General features: G+C 37.5%; 1 protein-coding gene across 8 annotated transcripts in view; it reads right to left on the bottom strand.

The window, feature by feature from the left end:
* Positions 1-6,719: 6,719 nt before the first annotated feature.
* The window catches only part of SLC2A9 (solute carrier family 2 member 9), a 104,931-nt gene continuing 91,697 nt past the window's right edge, over positions 6,720-19,953 (bottom strand). For 7 of the 8 annotated variants that reach the window (XM_085223479.1, XM_085223477.1, XM_085223480.1 and 4 more), the window contains one exon: positions 6,720-10,071. In XM_085223479.1, coding sequence (XP_085079605.1) covers positions 9,814-10,071 — 258 coding nt within the window. In that variant the 3' untranslated portion in view covers positions 6,720-9,813. The remainder of the gene's footprint in view (positions 10,072-19,953) is intronic. The other variant, XM_085223481.1, reaches the window with a different exon arrangement.

The raw sequence follows: 19,953 nt of genomic DNA, 5'->3' as shown, positions 1-19,953 counted from the left end.
AAACTGTTCAAGAGAAGTACTTCAATATGTGTGATTTAATAAAGTCATACTTAATTCAACCTGTGTAAGAAAAACAGAGTGTACTGGATTTTATGGATTACTGCTATTAGGGTATGGAATTCCTTCTGCTGAAATCTTGTAAGCCACATAAAGTCATTATATACCTATTAATACATAAATATATACATGAATACATATAAGTAGATATGCATTAAAAAAGCTCTGCACATGAAAATATATATATAATTCTTTCCCTAGTATGGATATGATATCCACAATTGCAGTAACAGTTTTGATAACAGAATGCATTTATTACCATGGCAGACCATTTTTGTATACAGTCTCTGTTTTGAATAAGAAAATCTCTACATTTTTAAATTACATTAAAAATTAATCACACTGCACTATTAACCCTGCAGCAAGAATTTTCATGAGTTTGAGATGCATATTTCTCTGTGCATATTATTTGAATATACTGTAGAAGAAACATCTGAAAGCAGCAATTATCCTAAAATAACTACTATAAAAAATACCCCAAACCTTTTTTCCCCTGACTGCCTTCATAACTACAAAAGGCTTTTAAAATTGATAAGCGTTCTTCATGCCTATATTGAATGCATAGAAGGAATAACTATCTAATAGCTTGCTGTCTCATATGTTTTGCTCTCTTTTTTGTAGTGAAGTACATTATCTGATTCAGAGTGATTAGTCACCACTGTGACAGAACTGTATTTGACCCATCAAAAAAAAGTAATGTCAAACCAAATTGGTGCATAACAGCATTGTCATTGCCAGTGGACAACCACACCTGAAAATAAGCAAACTTTTGACAGTTACACTTTATTTTTAAGCAGTGATTTTCCCTCAAGGTGGAAATGTTTGTGGGAGTTTATGCAATGTGTTAAGCTGAATGTGGTGAGGATGCACCTCAGGTCAGAGGGTCAGTTGGCAGAGCCAGACTGGTCAGTGCTCAGCATTTGTCTGTTATTTCTGCTTCTCACATTCTCTTCACAGTTTAGTTTTTATCTACATGCAAAAATGCACTTAAGTGGAGAGGTGCTGGTCCTTCTTCTGACATGAAGGGTGCTCCACAGCCCCAGAGCTGTGAGAGGAGAGCTGGCTCCGTGAGAAAAGAGAGAAAAGAGGGACTCCTCCAGCCTTGTCACCTTCTTGGACTTTTATGGTTTTTGTTCCTGTGATGTTTTTATTCAGTAACAGTGGTGAGGCACTGGAACAAGTTGACCAGAGAGGTGGTAGAAACCCCATCCTTGGAGACATTCAAGGTCAGGCTGGATGGCCCTCTGAGCAACCTGATGAAGCTGTAGGTGTCTCTGTTCATTGCAGGGGTCTTGGACTAGATGACTTTTAAGGATCTCTTCCAACTCAAGTGATTCTGTGATTCTATGATTCATCCTTGTTCTCTTACATGTAAATTCAACCAACAAAAATGTAGACTGTGACAGGTATTGTGAAGATGTTACATGAGGAGGAATTAAATAAATGCAATGCAGGGCTATTTTTTGGTTTTATAATGCAAGAGAATCTGCTCTCTTAAGTGTTTGCAGCTTAGATACAGGCAAGGGCTGGAGTTTTTTGCTATGAAAGACATTTACAAATGATGAGACCACTAAAAAATACAGAATGAAGCAACTCTTAAAATCATAAATATGAAACACAGAAGGCCATAGAGCAGATTAAGCATATCAAATATCATCTTAATAAGTTGTAAAAGTTTGTTCTTTAAGCAAATGCTAAATTAAAGAGGGATTCTGCTGTCGGCAGTGACAATATGTGGAAACTCAGCCTGACTTTACCCTTTGTAAGGAGGGCACATTGTTTGAGTTGTGTATGTAGGTCAGACAAATATTACAGATGCCTAGGGCAAATCCCTTCATTGTACTAATTTCTACAGAGCAGCTCGCAAAGTACAAAGCAAATTGTAGAGTTCTTTTAAATTTCACTCTTCCTAAGAAGCAGTAGTATTCTAATTAACTGGATAATAAACCGCAGGGCAGCAAGATTGGCAACATCTGTACAGTCTACTCTTGACTGGACAAGGAGTCAGTCCTGCAACATTTTCATGTTTTGACTTTCATTCATGTTGGTAATCAATCACTCTTACACCACTGTGAGCATATTTTCAGTGCTGCAAAAAGTTTTTGAGTGAAATCCCAGTCTACAATGGAAACAAAGGTAAAGTGTCCATTAGCATTGCTCAGGAAAATGTCTACAGTTTATCCCAGTAGACATCCCAGATTCCATCTCAAGTATTTAATGGTAAAACCTCTCTGGGATGCATAGCATGCAGATCCAGAGCTGCATTGGTTTTATACTTTGCTATTTTTTTCATTTTGGTTTCGATTATGAAGCAAAAGCAACCTAGAAGACATCCCATTTTAAATGTAGTGCTAGGAAAAAAATTTGGTCTGATGGCACCATTCATGGTATAATTTGTCAACAGTCACTGTCAAAAGGAATCTATAATCTAGTATGAGATACAGAAGAAACTATTGTCACCAGCCACTGTGTGCAGTTTGAGGCACATAAAGAAGGACATAAAATTATTGCAGAGCCTCCAGAGGAGGGCTACAAAGATGGGAAAAGGTCTAGAGGACAAGAAGGATGAGCAGCAGCTGAGTTTGTCCAGAGCAGAGCAGCTGAGGAGAGGCCTCATGGCAGCTGCAGATCCTCACATGGAGCGCAGGAGCAACGCTGAGCTCTGCTCTCTGTGACAGCAACAGGGCCCGAGGGAACATATGGAGCTGTGCCAGGGGAGGAGCAACTGGGGGTTAGGGAAAGGATTTGCACCAGACAGTGGGCATGGAACGGGCTGCCCAGGGCACGGCCCCGAGCTGCTGGAGTTTGAGGAGCATTTGGACACTGCTCTCAGACACAGGGTTTCGGTTTTGGGTAGTGCTGTATGGAGCCAGGAGTTGGACTTGATGATCCTTGTGGGACCCTTCCAACTCAGGATGTTCTATGATTCTGATTTTATGATCTTTCATTTGAAAGACAAAAGAAATGTCTTTGCCTTCAAATTACGTTTTTAAAGTCGTTCCAAGTAGCGTAATGACAGTGAAAGCATGTATGATGTGTTACAATTTTCTGTCACTTCTAAATTTGAAAAAAAGTTATCTTAGTACTTGGAACAATTTTGCATTCCAGAGTGATCATCGCTTTACCACCTCCTACATCCTGTGTGCTGACACCACCCACTCCATTTGGATTCCATTTCGTTAACCCATTAGCTTGTACCACAAGGCTGACCCCACCTACAAATACAGTTTGAGAATATTAAAAAAAAAAAAAAAAAACCACCACCAAAAACTAATAGGCTTTTTAAATTTTAAGTGATCCATACAGCTGTCACAGAAAATACAGAAACTTGCCAGACATAATGATTCACCTCCTACTATTGCTGTATTGTTCCATCTTTTTCTTTCTTACTAATACTCATTTCTATTTCTAATATTTATCAGCCAATGTGAATAACCAAAAAAGGCTTGTACCATGTAATATCTTTGCAAAATTGATTTAAGAAGCTCTTAGAAAGAGCAAAGAAAGAAACTTCAGTACACAGTTTTCCAATGATTATCACTAGGCATAATGTTCCAATTTGCATCTGAAAAGTTCTTTTGTATGGAGAAAACTTACGGGCTTTGGTATTTTTCTGGAAACGTATAAAACTGAATGTCTGATTTTTTTTTCCTACTAGTGTTGGGATTTTCCCAATTCTATTGGATTCTGGGTCAGCCCATAATTCTCACGGCAAGCTGTAAATTTATGACAATGTGACTGAACAATGATCCACATGGAATATCATCTTACCTCTATGAATTATGTACGCATCTCAAAAGAAGGTGAAAGATGGATGTAATAGCCAATTACAGACTACTGAGCTCCTTAGAGAATTTTCTTTTCTCTTGTTAGTTGTAGCTTTTCTTTTTTCTCTTGCCTAATTTCAATTGTAATGTTACCGTGAATTTAAATATTTAATCCTAATAACATTGATTAATTTGAGTTTGTTCCAATGAATTCTAAAATTTTAGTTATGCATTTTAAAACTAATAATTTTAGTTTTATTTTAATTTTATTTTAATTAATTTTATTTTTAAAAATAATAATTTTTTTTCTATTAGTCTTATATTTACTTTTAATTGCTCATTCCTGAGCCATTCACTGTAAAAACAAGCTGTCTTGTATTCTTTTTTCCTCAGCCATATTTCATCCTGTTTACCTATTTAACTTTCCTTAACCTTCCTAAAACATTAAAAAGACCCGAATCGCCTAAACCCTTCTATGCTTTTTTTTAAAATAGGGGAGAGCAGACATGTAATATTACATTATTCTCATGTTTCCTATTGCCATTCCTTTGTCCCTTTTTTCTTTTGATTACTGGTGCAAACTGATCAGTGGTTTCACTGTCAACTCAGAGTGATACCTGAAACTCCTTCCAGCATGTTTTATACTAGATGCTGGAAGACTTTATTTGGCTTAACCCAAGCTAAAGCATATGTAAATACATCCTGCTGTCTGAGGGACTTAAATACAAACCTGTTCTCTAGTTGGATAAAAAGAGTCTTAAGAGCACTTTTGATGCCTTGAAAGAAAGCTCAAATGTTGCTATTAAGGATAACTTTTCTATTCGTATACTCATTTTAAAGCATATTTGACAAAAGGAAACTGATTCTCTTACTATATATTAGCAGTCATTTGAGCATCACCGCTCAGGAAAAGTCTTGAACTAACTAACTTTACTGTTAATATCCAAATGATTGGTCTATCACAGCTCGTAGAGATTTTTAGCTAGGAAGATAAGGTTTCAGCAACTCAATGACAGAACATGAATTGTCTAACCTTGGTTTATTGTGGTGTTGTTTTAAAGTAACTATAATTTCTTATACTGGTATTTACCTCACATTTGTTTAAGATATATAGTTCCACATAATTAAGAAAAAATTCCATTCTTCCTCTGAAGAATAATATCCAAATGGCCTATTTTTTAAAAAAAGTATGAGAATTAAGATAGCCAATCTTCTATGATGGGATACCATAAACCAATCTCTCTCTGTACACATATGCATATAAAAAGAGAGTAAAGTTTAGTTCAAAGAGATGAATCCATATGAAATTTGGGGTTGTACTGCTCAACCAGTTCCAACTTCCTGCCATGTGCAGGGCTGCCCCCACCAGCTCAGGCTGCTCAGAGCCCCATCCAACCTGGCCTTGAGTGCCTACTGGGATGGGGCACTCACAGCTTCTCTGTGCAGCCTGTGCCAGTGCCTCACATGTAAAGAATGTCATCCTAACATCTAATCTAAATCTCCCCTTTTTTAGTTTAGATCTTATCATGATGTCTTACAATGGCAGCTTACAAACAGCAGACAAATTCATTCTTATTCATCTCTTAACAGGTTGTATTTCAGAGGGCCTAGCAGGGTTATATTTTACTTTTTACTTTTTTGGAATTATCTTAAGACAATCACAAATTCCTGTAACCTCATGATTGCTTTGTTTATTGTACTAACTGGAGTAGGAGGAAATTTAGCAGAATTGTAGCAGAAACACGTAAAGGAGCCCTGATTATCCTCTGAGCTCTGTGTTTCTCTTAGGTCACAGCAAAAGTGACGTTAATGCAGCTTAGCTTACCAAGCAAGAGAGTTGTAGTGACTCAGGTTTTGCTTGATTGCTTACTGAGCTGTGATAACTCAATTACGAGCCCAGGCACCAAGCCTTTGCCATGAAATTCACCTCTTCACAGGGTTCACTCTGTAATAACATTACTTCCAGAGAGGATTAAGTATGGGCTCAGTTAACATAACAGCTGGAATCTTGGAATTTACAAACGTGCTTCACCATTTTTGTCTATATAGTTCAGATTTTTAGACTGCGTTTCAGATGCTTTTTCTGAACTTGGGCTGAAAGAAAAACACGGCAGGTGTCTCCTAATCATGCTTTACTCTGATTTGTTCTTCCTGTTGTGTGAGGTGATGGGAGCTGTAATATTTTGCATGGTGATCTCCATAACATAAAAATAGTCAAAAGGAAGAAAGAAAATTTCTGTTGTTTTGGTGGTTTTTTTGTTGTTTTTTTTTTTTCCTGCATTTGAGTCTGAAGATGAAAATTCTCCCATATGGCTGAAATACATCTTCCCCCACTAGAAAGCAGATCCTTGTGGAGTGAAAATTGGCTTCAGAACCCAAAGTATGAAATTCAAGTTTTATGCGTATTTGAGATCTCAAGTTTTGCATATTTCTATACCAGAAAGTCATTTGACTGAATTTCACATCAGAAAGAACTTTAGCAACTCAAAATCACTGATAGCAAATGGCAGCTTTCTGCAAAAAAGGCCCCCTGGGTTCAATAACACACCTCTTACACACTTTTATTTCTACCACTAGCCAGTTTTAATCATCTACCCCTCATCGATACCTCTATTTTTATTTCCACAGCCTAATAATATAAACATATGAAAGAATGAAGTGTGGAATCTGTCTTAGGAAGAAGAATATAAGTAATACTCCATAAAACATACAGTTTCAGGGCTGATATTTCTTCCCCATAACTCCCAACTAGCCAAAGGCAGAATCCAAATTGAGTTGAGTCATCCATATGAAGGGACAAACAGCCTTGTACTGGGACATACAGAACGTCCAGAGAGCTGAACATGGACAGCTGAGGAGATTCAGATTTAACCAGAAGAAAATTTCAATCACATATTTAATTGCAAAGATTTATTTTGCAGTCTTTGTGCATGGACATGGCTGATCAAGCACACACAACCCACCAACAATGCTTTTAGAAAGAAAAGCCAAGTAATGGTATCTCCCTGAAACTGGAGAACTGAAACTGGCCCCACACGGCACCACTGACAAACACATGGCTGCAGACAGTTTGACACATTCAACAAAAAAACTAAACAACACATTGGTGATATTTTCCGTGTTGTCCTCTTGTTGTTGGAGAAGCTATAGCAGCATAACATTGGAATAAAAAAAAAAAATTACCAAACAAATTTAACAACACAAAACTCTCTTCAGGGTCAGAGATGAGAAGTTACACAGTACCCGCACATCTGCGGCTTCCTCAGAAACTTCCACAGCCCCAAGCAGAGGAGACAGCAGCCACTGCCTTAGTCAGCAAGCAGAGCACCTGCACCAGTGCACATCTGGAGGATGGAACTATTTGCAATTGAGCCATGGGTTGGAGCAAAGGGCAGAGGAGAGGCAACTGCTGTCCTTGTCCGCAGTCACTGTCTGCAGAAAGTGTGTATATGGAGTGTGTCTGTCTGGGCTATGGCGAGAGATGGGCAAGGGGGACACAACCCCTGTTCTTAATAATGCACAATCCCCCAAGCTGCGATATGAAATTCTATTGAACATCCTTTTATCAACATGTTTATAGCTGGGCTCCAGATGCCACTTTAAACAATTGTAAGAAAATTTTATCCTGTTGCAGAAGTCCAACTGCACTGCTCTATCAGGCCAACATGATATTTTATTGAAGTTATCTGGTAGGCATTATTTGTTGATAATTTTGCTGTAATGCACATCAGTGAATAGCACTGAGTGCTACATTTTTCTAATTTTAATAATTATAGTGGATTCTAGTCCATCCTCAGTAAGATCACATCATTTCATGTCAGCAGCCCTAATTGCAAACCTGAATGAGAGGGTCTGAACTTGCCAGCCTTGCTCTACAGGCAGTAGAAGAATTTCTTCTGGAAATGGTATGCAGGGGCAGTGTTCAAGTTCATTTTTTACCTAGCCACCACTTAGAAAGCCTCACGTGGGTAGGCAACAACAGTCACCAAAAGACATATCCATTTGCTAGGTATACAACTTTAGAAGGGGTTATTGAAGACACCTTTCTTACTTTTACTCTATAGTATTTGATTAGCTTGTATATCTCATAATCAGTTGGTATAGTTCTGATTCATTCAGTTTCTTAAAAGTAGCACCAGTATCATAAATCTGAATCTTCATTCTTAACTCTCTTCCTTACATGTATCTTTTTTTTTTCATCTTACTTGTTGCTGAATCTCTATCCTAGTAAAACAGCATGAATCCAGGCATAAAGTCTCAGAACAATTTTCTTCTGTGACCCAATGGTGAAATTGCCCTATTAGATAATCTATGCTTACGGTGTGTGCAGCAAATATATCACAAATAAATAAATCACAGTATACCCTATACATCATTTAGAAGTAATAGCTATCAGGATCTTTGATCTTAATTTACAGTATAAAACAAAACAATAAGCAGCTTAGTAGTCAGGGAAGTCTGAATAGAACAAATACTAGAAAGCAATTCTCCATTTATTTCTTGCTCTATATATGAATATATGTATAGTCATACATACATTTATATTTTAGATATATATGAGTATATACATATATACATATATATATATTTAAATCCCAAATTTATGAATTTACACATTAGTAAATATAACTTATGGAAGCAGCTGGCTCTGCCTAAATGCTGCACTTGCTTCTTGCGCCATACTCCTCACTGAGAGTAGCACTGACTTTTCATATGAAAAACAGCTATTCAAGTGCTTATTTACACCCTTAGCATCCAACTTATTCAAAAAGACAAGAAGAAACATTATCATAATTACAAACTGGGAATAAGAGTTCATTAAAAATATCCTAAATGAAAGGCAATGGACCACCTACCATTGGCAACCTGCTGAGTCTTGCTATCATGACATTATGCAGACCTTAAGGCTAGTTTTAAGAGCATTAAATAGCTTAGAAACTTATAAACATGGAGAAGGTCCCAAGCTTAAGAATTAAGCCTAAATTAATGTCTAAATAAGAAATAGTTTTCCAAGTTCCTTTGGAAATCTGAGTGTTAAGAAATGGTGTTTATCGGGTCTTAGGGAAATTTTGGCTGCTAAGACTTGTTTTAAAAGGAACTTGAAAGAGAGGAATTGGTTATCATTTTACACAAACAGAGCATAAGAAAAGAAAGCCAACCCCAAAGAAAAATTAACAACAAAAAAACAGCCTTGGGAAACTTGGTATTTGATTTTCTTTCAACGCTACACCCTACAACTACTATCAAAGTTCTTTCCCTTCAATATGAGGGTTAGATTTCCTTTCATACTAAAAATTCTAGAAACAGTCTTATAAAAATATGTATATCTATCTCACAGAAATGCAGTGCCAGAAAACTCAGAAACTATAGGAAAATGTTAGATCATGATTTGCAGGTCAGATAAAGAAACCCATTAGGCCCTGCAGCTCCCCAGTTATGGAAAGCTGGGAGGTCTTCATAAGAAGCAGAGAAAAGCCAAAATAGCTGGAGAAGGACTGGAAGGTTGGAGGAGCATCACCTGTCTTCTTTTTCCTCACTTCTCATCTGTAGGCTTATCAACTGGGAGCAAGGCAAGCTGGTCCCATTTCAGGTTGGCTCATGTTGATTCCTAGCAACCCCATCCCTGCTGGCATTCCTTCCCATTCATCTCCTGCCAGGTGCACACACACCTCACCATCAGCACACAACAGTGCCTGGCCAACTACTGCTCCCCACTGCCAGTATGCTTCCCCAGTTCTATATTCCTCCACCCCACTACTTTGCAGGTGTCCAAGAAAAGTCTGGCTCTTATTTATTTAAACAGCTGCTGCTACTCTGCCTCCAGCTTCCCCTACATCACCCTAGCTGCTAACGAGTTCACCCGTACTCACTTTAAAACATAACTGAGGAGGAAATAGTTCATGTTGTCACATTAAAGTACAATTGCTATAAACATACTCAATGAAAAGAATGCATTTTCCCCCAGCCACCCCAAAAGAACATCCCTATTTTAGACAATTGCTTGTTTTGTTTCCCCATTGTCCACTGAAGAAGTGAAGTTTGATTCTTGCTCAGCACTTGATTTCCTCTCTTCTGGGTAATGGTTCATTTCTTGCATTTCCAAGGAGACTTTATTTCTTTTGGCAAATGCATGGCTGATCTCACTCAGTGTTTTGTTCTTGGTTTCAGGCAGGACAAAAAACAGGTAGGTCGCTCCTGCAAAGCAGATGGCAGCAAACACAAGGAAGCAGTAGTTCTGTAAACCGCTCTGTGAACAGAAAACAAGTGAGATTTGGTCATTGCATGCATCAAGGCAAAAAAAAGTCATAAGAAAATCAACATCAGGAATGGAGTGAAAGTCCAAGTGGGTGGTGTGGAGCAATTTTTAAGCAAGTACAGTAAGTGCTGGCATTCACTGCAAGTCAGAGTGCCTTAGAAGTTCATAAAAATGCATGAATCTGCAGCTCTTCCAGCACCAGTGGCCCAAAGACAGAGCAACAGGCTGCAGGCAGAGGTGCGGAAAGCACCAGGCTGGGGCTGCGTGCACTAGGAGCAGGGGGAAGCAGGGCTTCTGCTGCCTGCATAGCTTGACCCAGCCTTGCACTTGTGCAATACTGCTGGAGATAAGGCAGGTTTTTCACCAGGCTGCTCTGAATACAACCTCTCAATTTCTAGGTACAAAAAGAAGGCATGGTTTTGTGATATCTTGCAGCTGTACATGACAGACGAGAAACCTGTCATAGCCAGAGGCAGCGGCGTCACAGATGTTACAGCTCTGAGATTTGCAAAATAAACAAGGAGGAAAAAAGGCAGACATTTCTATCATTTCCAAGGTTACAAGAGCTTCAAGAAGAAAAAAATCCATAAAATGTACTTTCTTGCTAGAGAGGAGTGCAAGAACTACTATGCCTAACTCCTGAAGAAATTCAAAGGGTCCAGGCTTCCTGTAGTTGTTTTTGAGCTCTTAAAGCAAATGTCTAACGAACATTTTTACTTGCTTTAATTAACAAAAAGTGGTATCTCCAGATCCACAAATAAGGCAGTCTTTCCACAATGCCTTGTGTGAGGTCGTGAATAGTGAGCACGGGGAGAAATTGATGTCTCAGACTCAATGTGAGGTGTTTGAATGGAAAAATCTGACACTGGTTAAAACTCGTGGCTGTGAGTTCCTAGACATACGTATTTACAATTGCCATTAAATGTATGTATATGAAACAATTATGACAGCACTAAACCATGACGTAACACCAACTTTCCACAGATTTTCTGCTATACGTCCACTACAATTAGATATCTCATTTCTATATTGTAGGGTGGTGTATGGGGCTGCTGAATCACGGCCTGAACCTTTGATTGATCACCTGAGGCGAGCAATGAGTCAGCCACTGGAGCACAGGTGAAGGCAAATCACCTGTGCTGCAGGAAAGGGTGGAGCCTGGCTCCACTTCTCCTAGACCCATTTAAGAGCTGACTGCCAGTGGGGAAGGATCCCTCTGGAGATCTGCTCCATCAGGAGTTCATCTCACGAGCCCAGGACAGGGTGAGTGACTTTCTCTTATTTCTCCAATATAAATTATATTAGCCAAGCTCCTGGATATATATATATATATATATATATATATAATATATATATATACTATAATACATATATATATACATATACATATATATAAACTATATATATATATACTACAACACACACACATACACACACCACACACACAACATACACACCACATACACACACTACACACACACATACACACACACATACACACACACAACACACACATACACACACACTACACACACACATACACACACACATACACACACACATACACACACACATACACACACACATACACACACACATACACACACACATACACACACACATACACACACACATACACACACACATACACACACACATACACACACACATACACACACACACACACACACACACACACACCACACACACACACACACACAACACACACACCACACACACACACACACACACATACACACACACATACACACACACATACACACACACACATACACCCCACACACATACACACATGCCATCTGTATATCCATTGATTAAACAGGTAGGTAAGGAATCCTAAAGGGTTATGCAAATCCTGGGACTATTTTTGTGTTTCACTAGCTCAGTATACATAATATATAGCATGGATGAAGAATATGAAGTCATGCATGGAATGAGGAAGAAAAAAAATAAACTTCTCCAGCTTCATGGCTGCCTGGTCACAATTTTTTCCATGGATAATTCATTATCTAGTTCAGACCCTCAGCTCCTGACTGTAATAGGAAAGGCTTGGAAGTGCATCGTCTGAAAAACTGCCCGTGGACTCTTGAAATCATTGACACGTTTTTTGTTAAATCTTAGAAGCACAAACTCCTGAACAACCTGACAATCACAAGCCAGTGAGCATGGGTGATGAGGAGGAAAAATATTCTGGGAAGGAAACTGATATGTCTTTCAAGCTTATATAGAGGCAGAAGCAAATGAATTTAGTAGACAGGAAAAAATAACTTTACAGTGCCTCATAAATCATTCTGTCATGTTAAAAAATCCAAATTTTGCATCTGGCTTCTCTGCATGTGTAATTACTGTTCACTGCAATGGTACAGTTCCAATCTAGAATTATGTTTTTCCCATTTTAAGATGTTCATTGAACTAGACTTTCTCCTTGAGGCAAACCAACCATAAATGCCCAGTTTTACTTAGCCTGACCACCAGTTCACTGTGTATCTTGGTAATGCTGTCACAGCTTTCTCCCAACTTTGTCACTCCTGATTATTTCTTTGCTGACCATTATTTGAATTAGTGTTTATTAACTTCTTTGATTTGTGCTAACTGAAGCCTTTTCTAATTGCAATGAATACTGTCATGACTGCACGATTTATTTGCAATTATTTTACATAATATGTTTACGATTACTGGTAATAAACTTGCTGTCCTTAATTTCTGCTTTTCCTTTTAGATATAGCCCCCAAGGGCCTCCAGATGAAATTTCACAGAGAACAAGATAAAAAGTATTCCTTCTTATAAATACTGCAAATGAGTTCTGTAGGAAAAGACCATTACTTTGCACTCATGTTCAGCAGGATGGAGCCCTAATTCCTGGAGAGGAACACCACAGGGCAATCACAAGATGATTGTAACTTTTCTCATCAGTTAGTATTTAGTCATACTACTTCTTTAAAGCAGGTTATCGTTTTACACACAGAGTAAAGACAAATATGTTCACAAGCCTTTGTAACTCAGAATTCAGCTAGTATCTTCTGAATCCATGTCTGCAACAGAAGAATATAAATTACATTACCCATTATAATCATGAAATCTTCTATCTGCTATTCACACTGGTAAAGGAATTAGGACAGAAGTGTTGCATAAAGCAGAAGGTAAATATCAAATCTTGAATCCTAACTCAAAAGAAACCTTTAATGGGGTATGAAAGGAATACAGCTCAGCCTAGATTTTTAATTCATTTTTATCTTTTTCTGATGTATTCTGAATTGATTGGTGCCAGAGGGAGGAATCAGTGAATGGATGAGTATATCCGATGTTCCTGTCAAGAGATGCTGAAGGTAGGGCAGTGCTCTAGGAAGAGTGTGAGCACTGAGTTACTGCACTGAGAGGGAGGTCTGTTGGGCTGGATTGGGAGTAAAAAACAGAGAATTTCAATGAAAGCCTTTGGTGGCCATATGAAGTACAGATACTCTGCAACTCTGTGCACTTAGCCCACTAGGTGTGGTCTCAAGATCCTCTATTGATATGTGCATTCTTAATGACATAAGACTAATGATAACACACATGATAAAATTTGAAAAGTTAAATATTTTTCTATACTCTTGAACATTATTTCACTAATTACATGGAATAGAAGCATGTATTTCCATCTGTTTTCCATTGTTTCTTCATTGTATCCTCTTGCATAAACATCAGATGTTCAAAGTTGCCAAATATTTCAGGTGGTTTCCTGAATAACCAGGGTCCCATCTCCTGAGAGGCTTATAGTTATTCATTCAGAGTCGAGGTCAGATACACTGCCATCTCTTCAAGAGAGCACCTTGAGTATTCCTACTTAGTCAGTAGGCTACTAAACCTTCTTCAAAGTAGACTTAGAGTGAATTTTTTAAGGATATTTTAAAGTTAAGAACAAACTTTTAAACTCATCACCTTCCATTTTCATATTGGCTTTCTAAGGAGGCTATTTAAAACCCAATGTTTCTATAAATGTCCTGCTACTTGAATCTTGAATTACTCATTTTTTTATCCTCTTTATATTTCAGCAGCTGATCAGGGCTCTGTATTCTCTGAAAAGTGGGAAATCAGGAAACTATTCATTTAAGACATGCATTTGATTACCACAAAAAGGAGTTAACGTCAAAGCACTTAAACAATTCTGCCAAATCAGATCTCCAGCACAGCAAATCAAACCTGACTCAGACAGTGGCTTGTAGCTCTGTAATTGAGGTATATAGATAAGGCAGTGCAGCACAGCAACATCTTTTTAAACATAAAGTTTAACATATTCTCAGATTGTATAGGGCTGCTATTGGCATTATGCAAAATGTATAGGTCTAGTCTCTCTTTAAACATAGTGCTAAAGAACACTTAATTTTTACCATTGTGATCTAAAATGCTCAGAGTGGATGAAAAAAAGAGCTTTTTTTCCCCCCCCAAGCTAGAAAGTAAACAGAAGCAAATGGAAATCCTAGAATTAAAATTGTAAGATCTCTAGGATTCATAAAACAAACAAACAAACCAAGAAAATCCCCCAGATTTGCTCCTCAGGCAATAGATAGCTATTTACTGGTTTAACTCACTTTATGGTAAAAATCAATTTCCAGGCACAACTGCTACATTGAAATTTGGAAAATTTATATTCCTGAGCATATACAGAAAAGAAATGCACAAATGAACAAATTCTAAATCAGATTTAGCAAGTTACCGAACAAATGTTTTTAAAACAGAAGTTCTGACTCCCAGTAAATGTCAGATTTTCTTTCCAAATATGATACCAACATGATTCCTTCCTACTGAACTACCTTTATAGGCTTTCACTAGTCTTGGAAACATAATCCAGAAACAAACAAATGTGTATCTATACTATGTCTATCAATTTCCATTTGAGTCTTTATTTATGAACTCCGCCTGATTTCTCCATCAGTTGCTGCTGAGTCTTACATAGGGACTTCCTGTTCTCCATTTTTGCTTTCTTATTTGCTTTTGCATTTCATAACACTGAAGTCAATCACAAAATAATTTTCAATATAGTGGAGTGAGGGCAATCCAAGAAAACACATAAAACCTGCCCTAAAAGTTCAACTGCAAGGCTGAAAAAAGCAGGAGAGATTCCTTCAGTGCCATCAAAACTTTAAGTGGAAGGCAAATGAACCCCTTTGCCTTTCCAGTCTCTAAATTCTCAACTTGAAATGTCACTGCATGTTTGGCACTGGCGATGGATGCTTGCATTTGGTGGTTACCATGAAGATTAGAGTCAGTAGCAGTCAAATTGGATATTTGAGATAATTATCAAATAATAATGGTTTGATGCCGTATTAAAAAAGTCGTCAGCAAAACAGTTATTCATGTGGATGTTTGACTTTACTTGCTCTTGTTCAAATTCATGTTTGAATGAAAGCAAATGGTTGAGAGAATTTGTGTCCTTTACCCCTTGTCCTTGAGATTCAGACGTAATTTAAAGTTCCATTGAAGGTGCAGGACAATGAAGAATGACAGAGCTCCTACATTAAATATATTTCATTAAGTAAAAAATAGAGCAATTTTCAAAGTCACGTACTTCAATTTCATCCCAAACTCTCATACATTTATTACCTCCTCATAATGATAACAGATCTTTGTATTCTATACTTGCAGCAGCTTGCTTCTAATTAAGAGCATTTTTTTTCTCATTAACCTCCTAATAGCCTACATTTCATTTTCTTGTCTTTGAGGGGTACTTCAGCCACTTCCCCATGGATGCATATACTGTAGTTTGCATGTCAGATATAAAATAGCTTAAAATAACTTGACAGAGAGAACCTGCATATGGACTTATCTGTGTATACATTTGTTATTGAAATTTTTGTACTTCTTAACAGAAAAAGTCAATATAAATTATTACACAGCTAGGAAAATCTTTCTAGATAAATGAATAGAAATCTCCAGTGTAAAAATAAGGAAGAAAAAGAGCAGAAGTTCAGAAGATCCTCCAGTAAGAACTCATCAGTATTACTTCACTGAGGGAAATAAATTAGCTTCTGAAAGGGGGAAAATAAACACAGATATAGGTCTCTGTATCACAGTAGAAAGCAATCTGAACAAGCTGTGTGACAGCAGTACTCCGTATTACACTGAGCCCCATCTGGATCACATATCAAGCCATGACGTTTTTTCAAGACACTGTGTTCAGTGTAAAAATAAAATAAATTTGAAGTTTACTCAGTCTCAAGCTAGTGATAATTTGTACTTTGTCTCTTTCAGATCTCTCTTTTCTAATATAATAAGTAAAAAGCCTACATGTGAAGAATAAATATGAAAATTTAAACAGTACCGTCTTTGAATCCTGTGCTTAAAAAGCCAGCTAGTAAAAACGTTCACTCTTTCAGGAAAATGACCTTCCACACTGCCATTTGCTTTACTCTCCTGTCACCTCAGTAGTTGCCTCTGCCTTTCAGCATCAGCATCTGGAGCACCAGCCCTGACATCCTACACCAGATGATCAGTTTCTCATTTTTTACTGAAGCCTGCCCCACATCTAGTGACTTATCCACAGTAAAAAAAGCACAGCCCTTTCCATTGCCAGTGAGCCAGAAAGGAGCTGCAGAGGTTGTTTCTGACAGTATCTGACAGTTGCTTGTTTCTCCAACCTGAAGTATAAGCACTCAACTATAATCTAAGTCTTATATGCAAGCCTTTGATAAGGTGTGAGCGTTCATCTCTCAGATCTACAACACAACATATATTTGCTTATCAACATGCCTCAATCTACAGTTACAAAGAAACAGCACAAAAAAGTACAAGGTGGTAGACAAACACAAATATCACGACTTTGTAAAAACAATGTTTTTTATAACCAGACAAAATACTCAAACTGAACAATGATTTTATTAGTCCCTAAAAAATGAGATATTTTATGCTATTTCTCAATCAAATGGCAGCTTGTAGAAGTATTGCCACAGAGTTGCTGCAAAAATGCTGCAAGAGAATGAGAAATGTTATCTATTTTGAGATAATGCAAGCTTCTCTTGGGGCAGAAGTAAAAGGGGAAAAATCACTGCAGTCCTCAAGGACTGTATGTAGGCCTGGAAAGATGGAAAAGATGGAAAAATGGTAAATGAATCCCATTCAAGTTCTCTTTCTTTTTTCTAGGCAGCTGCAGCAGCAGCAAAGTTCTTCTTTGTCATTTAGACAGGAATCTACATCATTTCCTAGTACAACCATGTGAAGAGATTTGAAGACCTCCATCAGTTGCTTCCCCAGCATTTCTAAAGATTTCAAAATCTATCTTTCCTTGCTGTAGGCACGCAGCCCCACAGTACCACAGGCAAAAGCCAAACACAACTGAGGAGCAGTCAGCTTTGCACCTAGTGGAGTTGTAAGCACATCTGAATACTCCTCTGTGATCCCTGGTGACTCCTCTTCCCCCATCTCCTTATCTTTAGTCCTTTAACATACTCATTACAAAGCAGTTAGCATGGGGTATTAACAGAATCAAGTAGGAAACATCAAGTACATTCATGGCAGATAAAAACGACGGTTTTCTTTCATTCCCCTCTGGCTTACTTCTGTTTCCACTGTGTTACTGGGAAAAGAAAGTGTGTTCTACAGTGTAAATTAGTATATCCATTGAAAGATTCCAATTTCAATAAAATACACAGAGATATTTTAATGAGTATTTTTTGAATATGCACTCCATATATACCATGACCTTAGCACCTTAAAAAACAAACTCTGCAGTCTTTCTTCTAGAATGGGAAATTATTATGACAGAAAACTTCTTCAGCAGAATATTGCTTTACCATGTAGTCTTTAAATGCCCCACAACATTCAAAGAGAAGAAACTGAAAAATGAAATTAGGATGCATCAGAACATTATGAAAAGAGCATAGTCAGTTGTCATGTCCTGAAATTAACTGCTAATTCTTAGTAATTCTATGTATTTTTACAATGCTTTAGAAAAACAACAACTTTCCCTAGATAACATGTGATTTAATGTGCTGCTGACCTATCTTGGTTCAGAAGGCTGCTACTGCAATCCTTTTTGAAGAGCAACAGGTGAACACTTGCTGAAAACTACTAGAGCCTTTCAAGCATTTTTCTTCTGCTGTAGCTTGTTGTCCCATCTGCTAGCTTCAGCTCATCGCATCTATTTCCACACACATAAACACTCAGATTTCTTATTTACTATGTTGCCCTGTCCTTCACTATCCAGACCTCCTTAGCATAGTTATTCCTACCAGCTATCACTCATTCTTTACAACATATTCTTGAACAGCCTCCAGAGAAGTCAGGAAAGATCTCAGATTTTCTATCCAGCAGCACAAAATAGAACTGCAGATTTAGAGAGGTGATGCCAAAAAATGCCCACAAGTAATAAATTTGAGTCTGGTTACATTAATAAGTGTGTGCCTGTATCTACTTGTGCGTGTACAAGATTTGGGTTTTATTCATCTGAGTGTCTGGGAAATAGTTTCTGTTTATAGATGTGCCTGTGAGAAAGAAAGAAGGAGGCTCATGGGCAAGCATGTTTGTATTATGTTATTTAGCCATCCATCACTCCTCTGTTTAAGAAGTTCTTCATTAACTCAAGGATTAGAATAAATATCACACAGAAGGATGAGCTCCTTATGGCTCGTGAATAACTTACAGAAATGTCAACAACTGAAATACATTCACTTGTGCTTTTCAGTCAACAGTTAAATACCTATTAAACCTTCACTCTCTTCTGTTCAGCAGAAGATTAAACAATTTGCAACAAAGCATCTGATAGGTGGAGGGTGAAACCAGTTAAATTTAATATAGAAATAGATGCAATTTTATATTTATCACTGTATAACTAACTGATAAATTTGAAAGCTACATCAAACCTTCAGCAATAATTCAGAATTGCAAACACAAAACACACACTAGTGCAATTAGAGAATAGAGATGCAAAAGTCAATCGGTCAGTTTGAATGCTGGTAGTTTAAGACAAAAAAAGAATGCACGAGTTCCTCTGGTCAGGTTTGTTGATTTTTTTGTTTGTTTGTTTGTTGGTTTTGGTTTTGGTTTTGTTTTTTTTGCAATGAATCACTACTGCCACAGGGAATTCTGTTTCCTTTCATTATCCATAAAAGAGAGAATATATTAAGCAGCAATAAGCTTGCAGAAGGATGACTAATATAACCTTGAAGGCCTTCAGGTTAGAGATCCCTCAAAATTTTCCTGCTCAAGTTGTTATGAAATTCATAGGGTTTCCTCTGATAAGTCAGAGAAGTTTAACACCTTCTGATCTTTTTGACATAAAGAAAATAACCGATCTTTTCTCTGTCTACCATTCACAGTCAGTCTTTCCTACCTCACATTTTTTTTCCAGGTGGAATTGTTTTAGTTTTGCTTTCTTTCACATAATTGCCATGTTTCCTGTTTTCTCTTCTAATTCTCTACATTTTTCAAGATTATGCAACTCAAAGCATCATTATGTTATTCCTACGATTCCCTCATAATTAGCAGGGAAGGAACAATTGCTGTTGTCAGCTCACTGCTTTGGATTTGGGATTCTGCCACCATAAACTACAGTAGCGGCTACTGATGTAAAAAAGAAAAAAAAAAGTTGAAAAAGTAGAGCCACTTGCTGCATACAATTAATGAGATGCTTCCTCTTACGAAGGCTTCAACGTCAATAAAATCATGGAAAGACAGAAACACAGATGTATAAAGATGTGAACATCTTTAGGTGCCTTTTTAAAATTACTTCTTAAAAGCCAAAATTTCTGTAATAGGGAAACATAATTTTCTTCATTAAAACTGAACTGGTAATCCTGTAAACACATAAAGGGAATTTTATACCATGCAAAATCGTAGATTTCCCAAGGCAATAGCAAACTTCATATGAATACATATTAA

Source organism: Meleagris gallopavo, chromosome 4, assembly GCF_905368555.1.
Source record: "Meleagris gallopavo chromosome 4, MGAL_WU_HG_1.1, whole genome shotgun sequence".
Lineage (NCBI taxonomy): Eukaryota > Metazoa > Chordata > Aves > Galliformes > Phasianidae > Meleagris > Meleagris gallopavo.
Note: the sequence above shows the minus strand (reverse complement) of the source record. Positions and strands in the feature narration are given on the sequence as shown.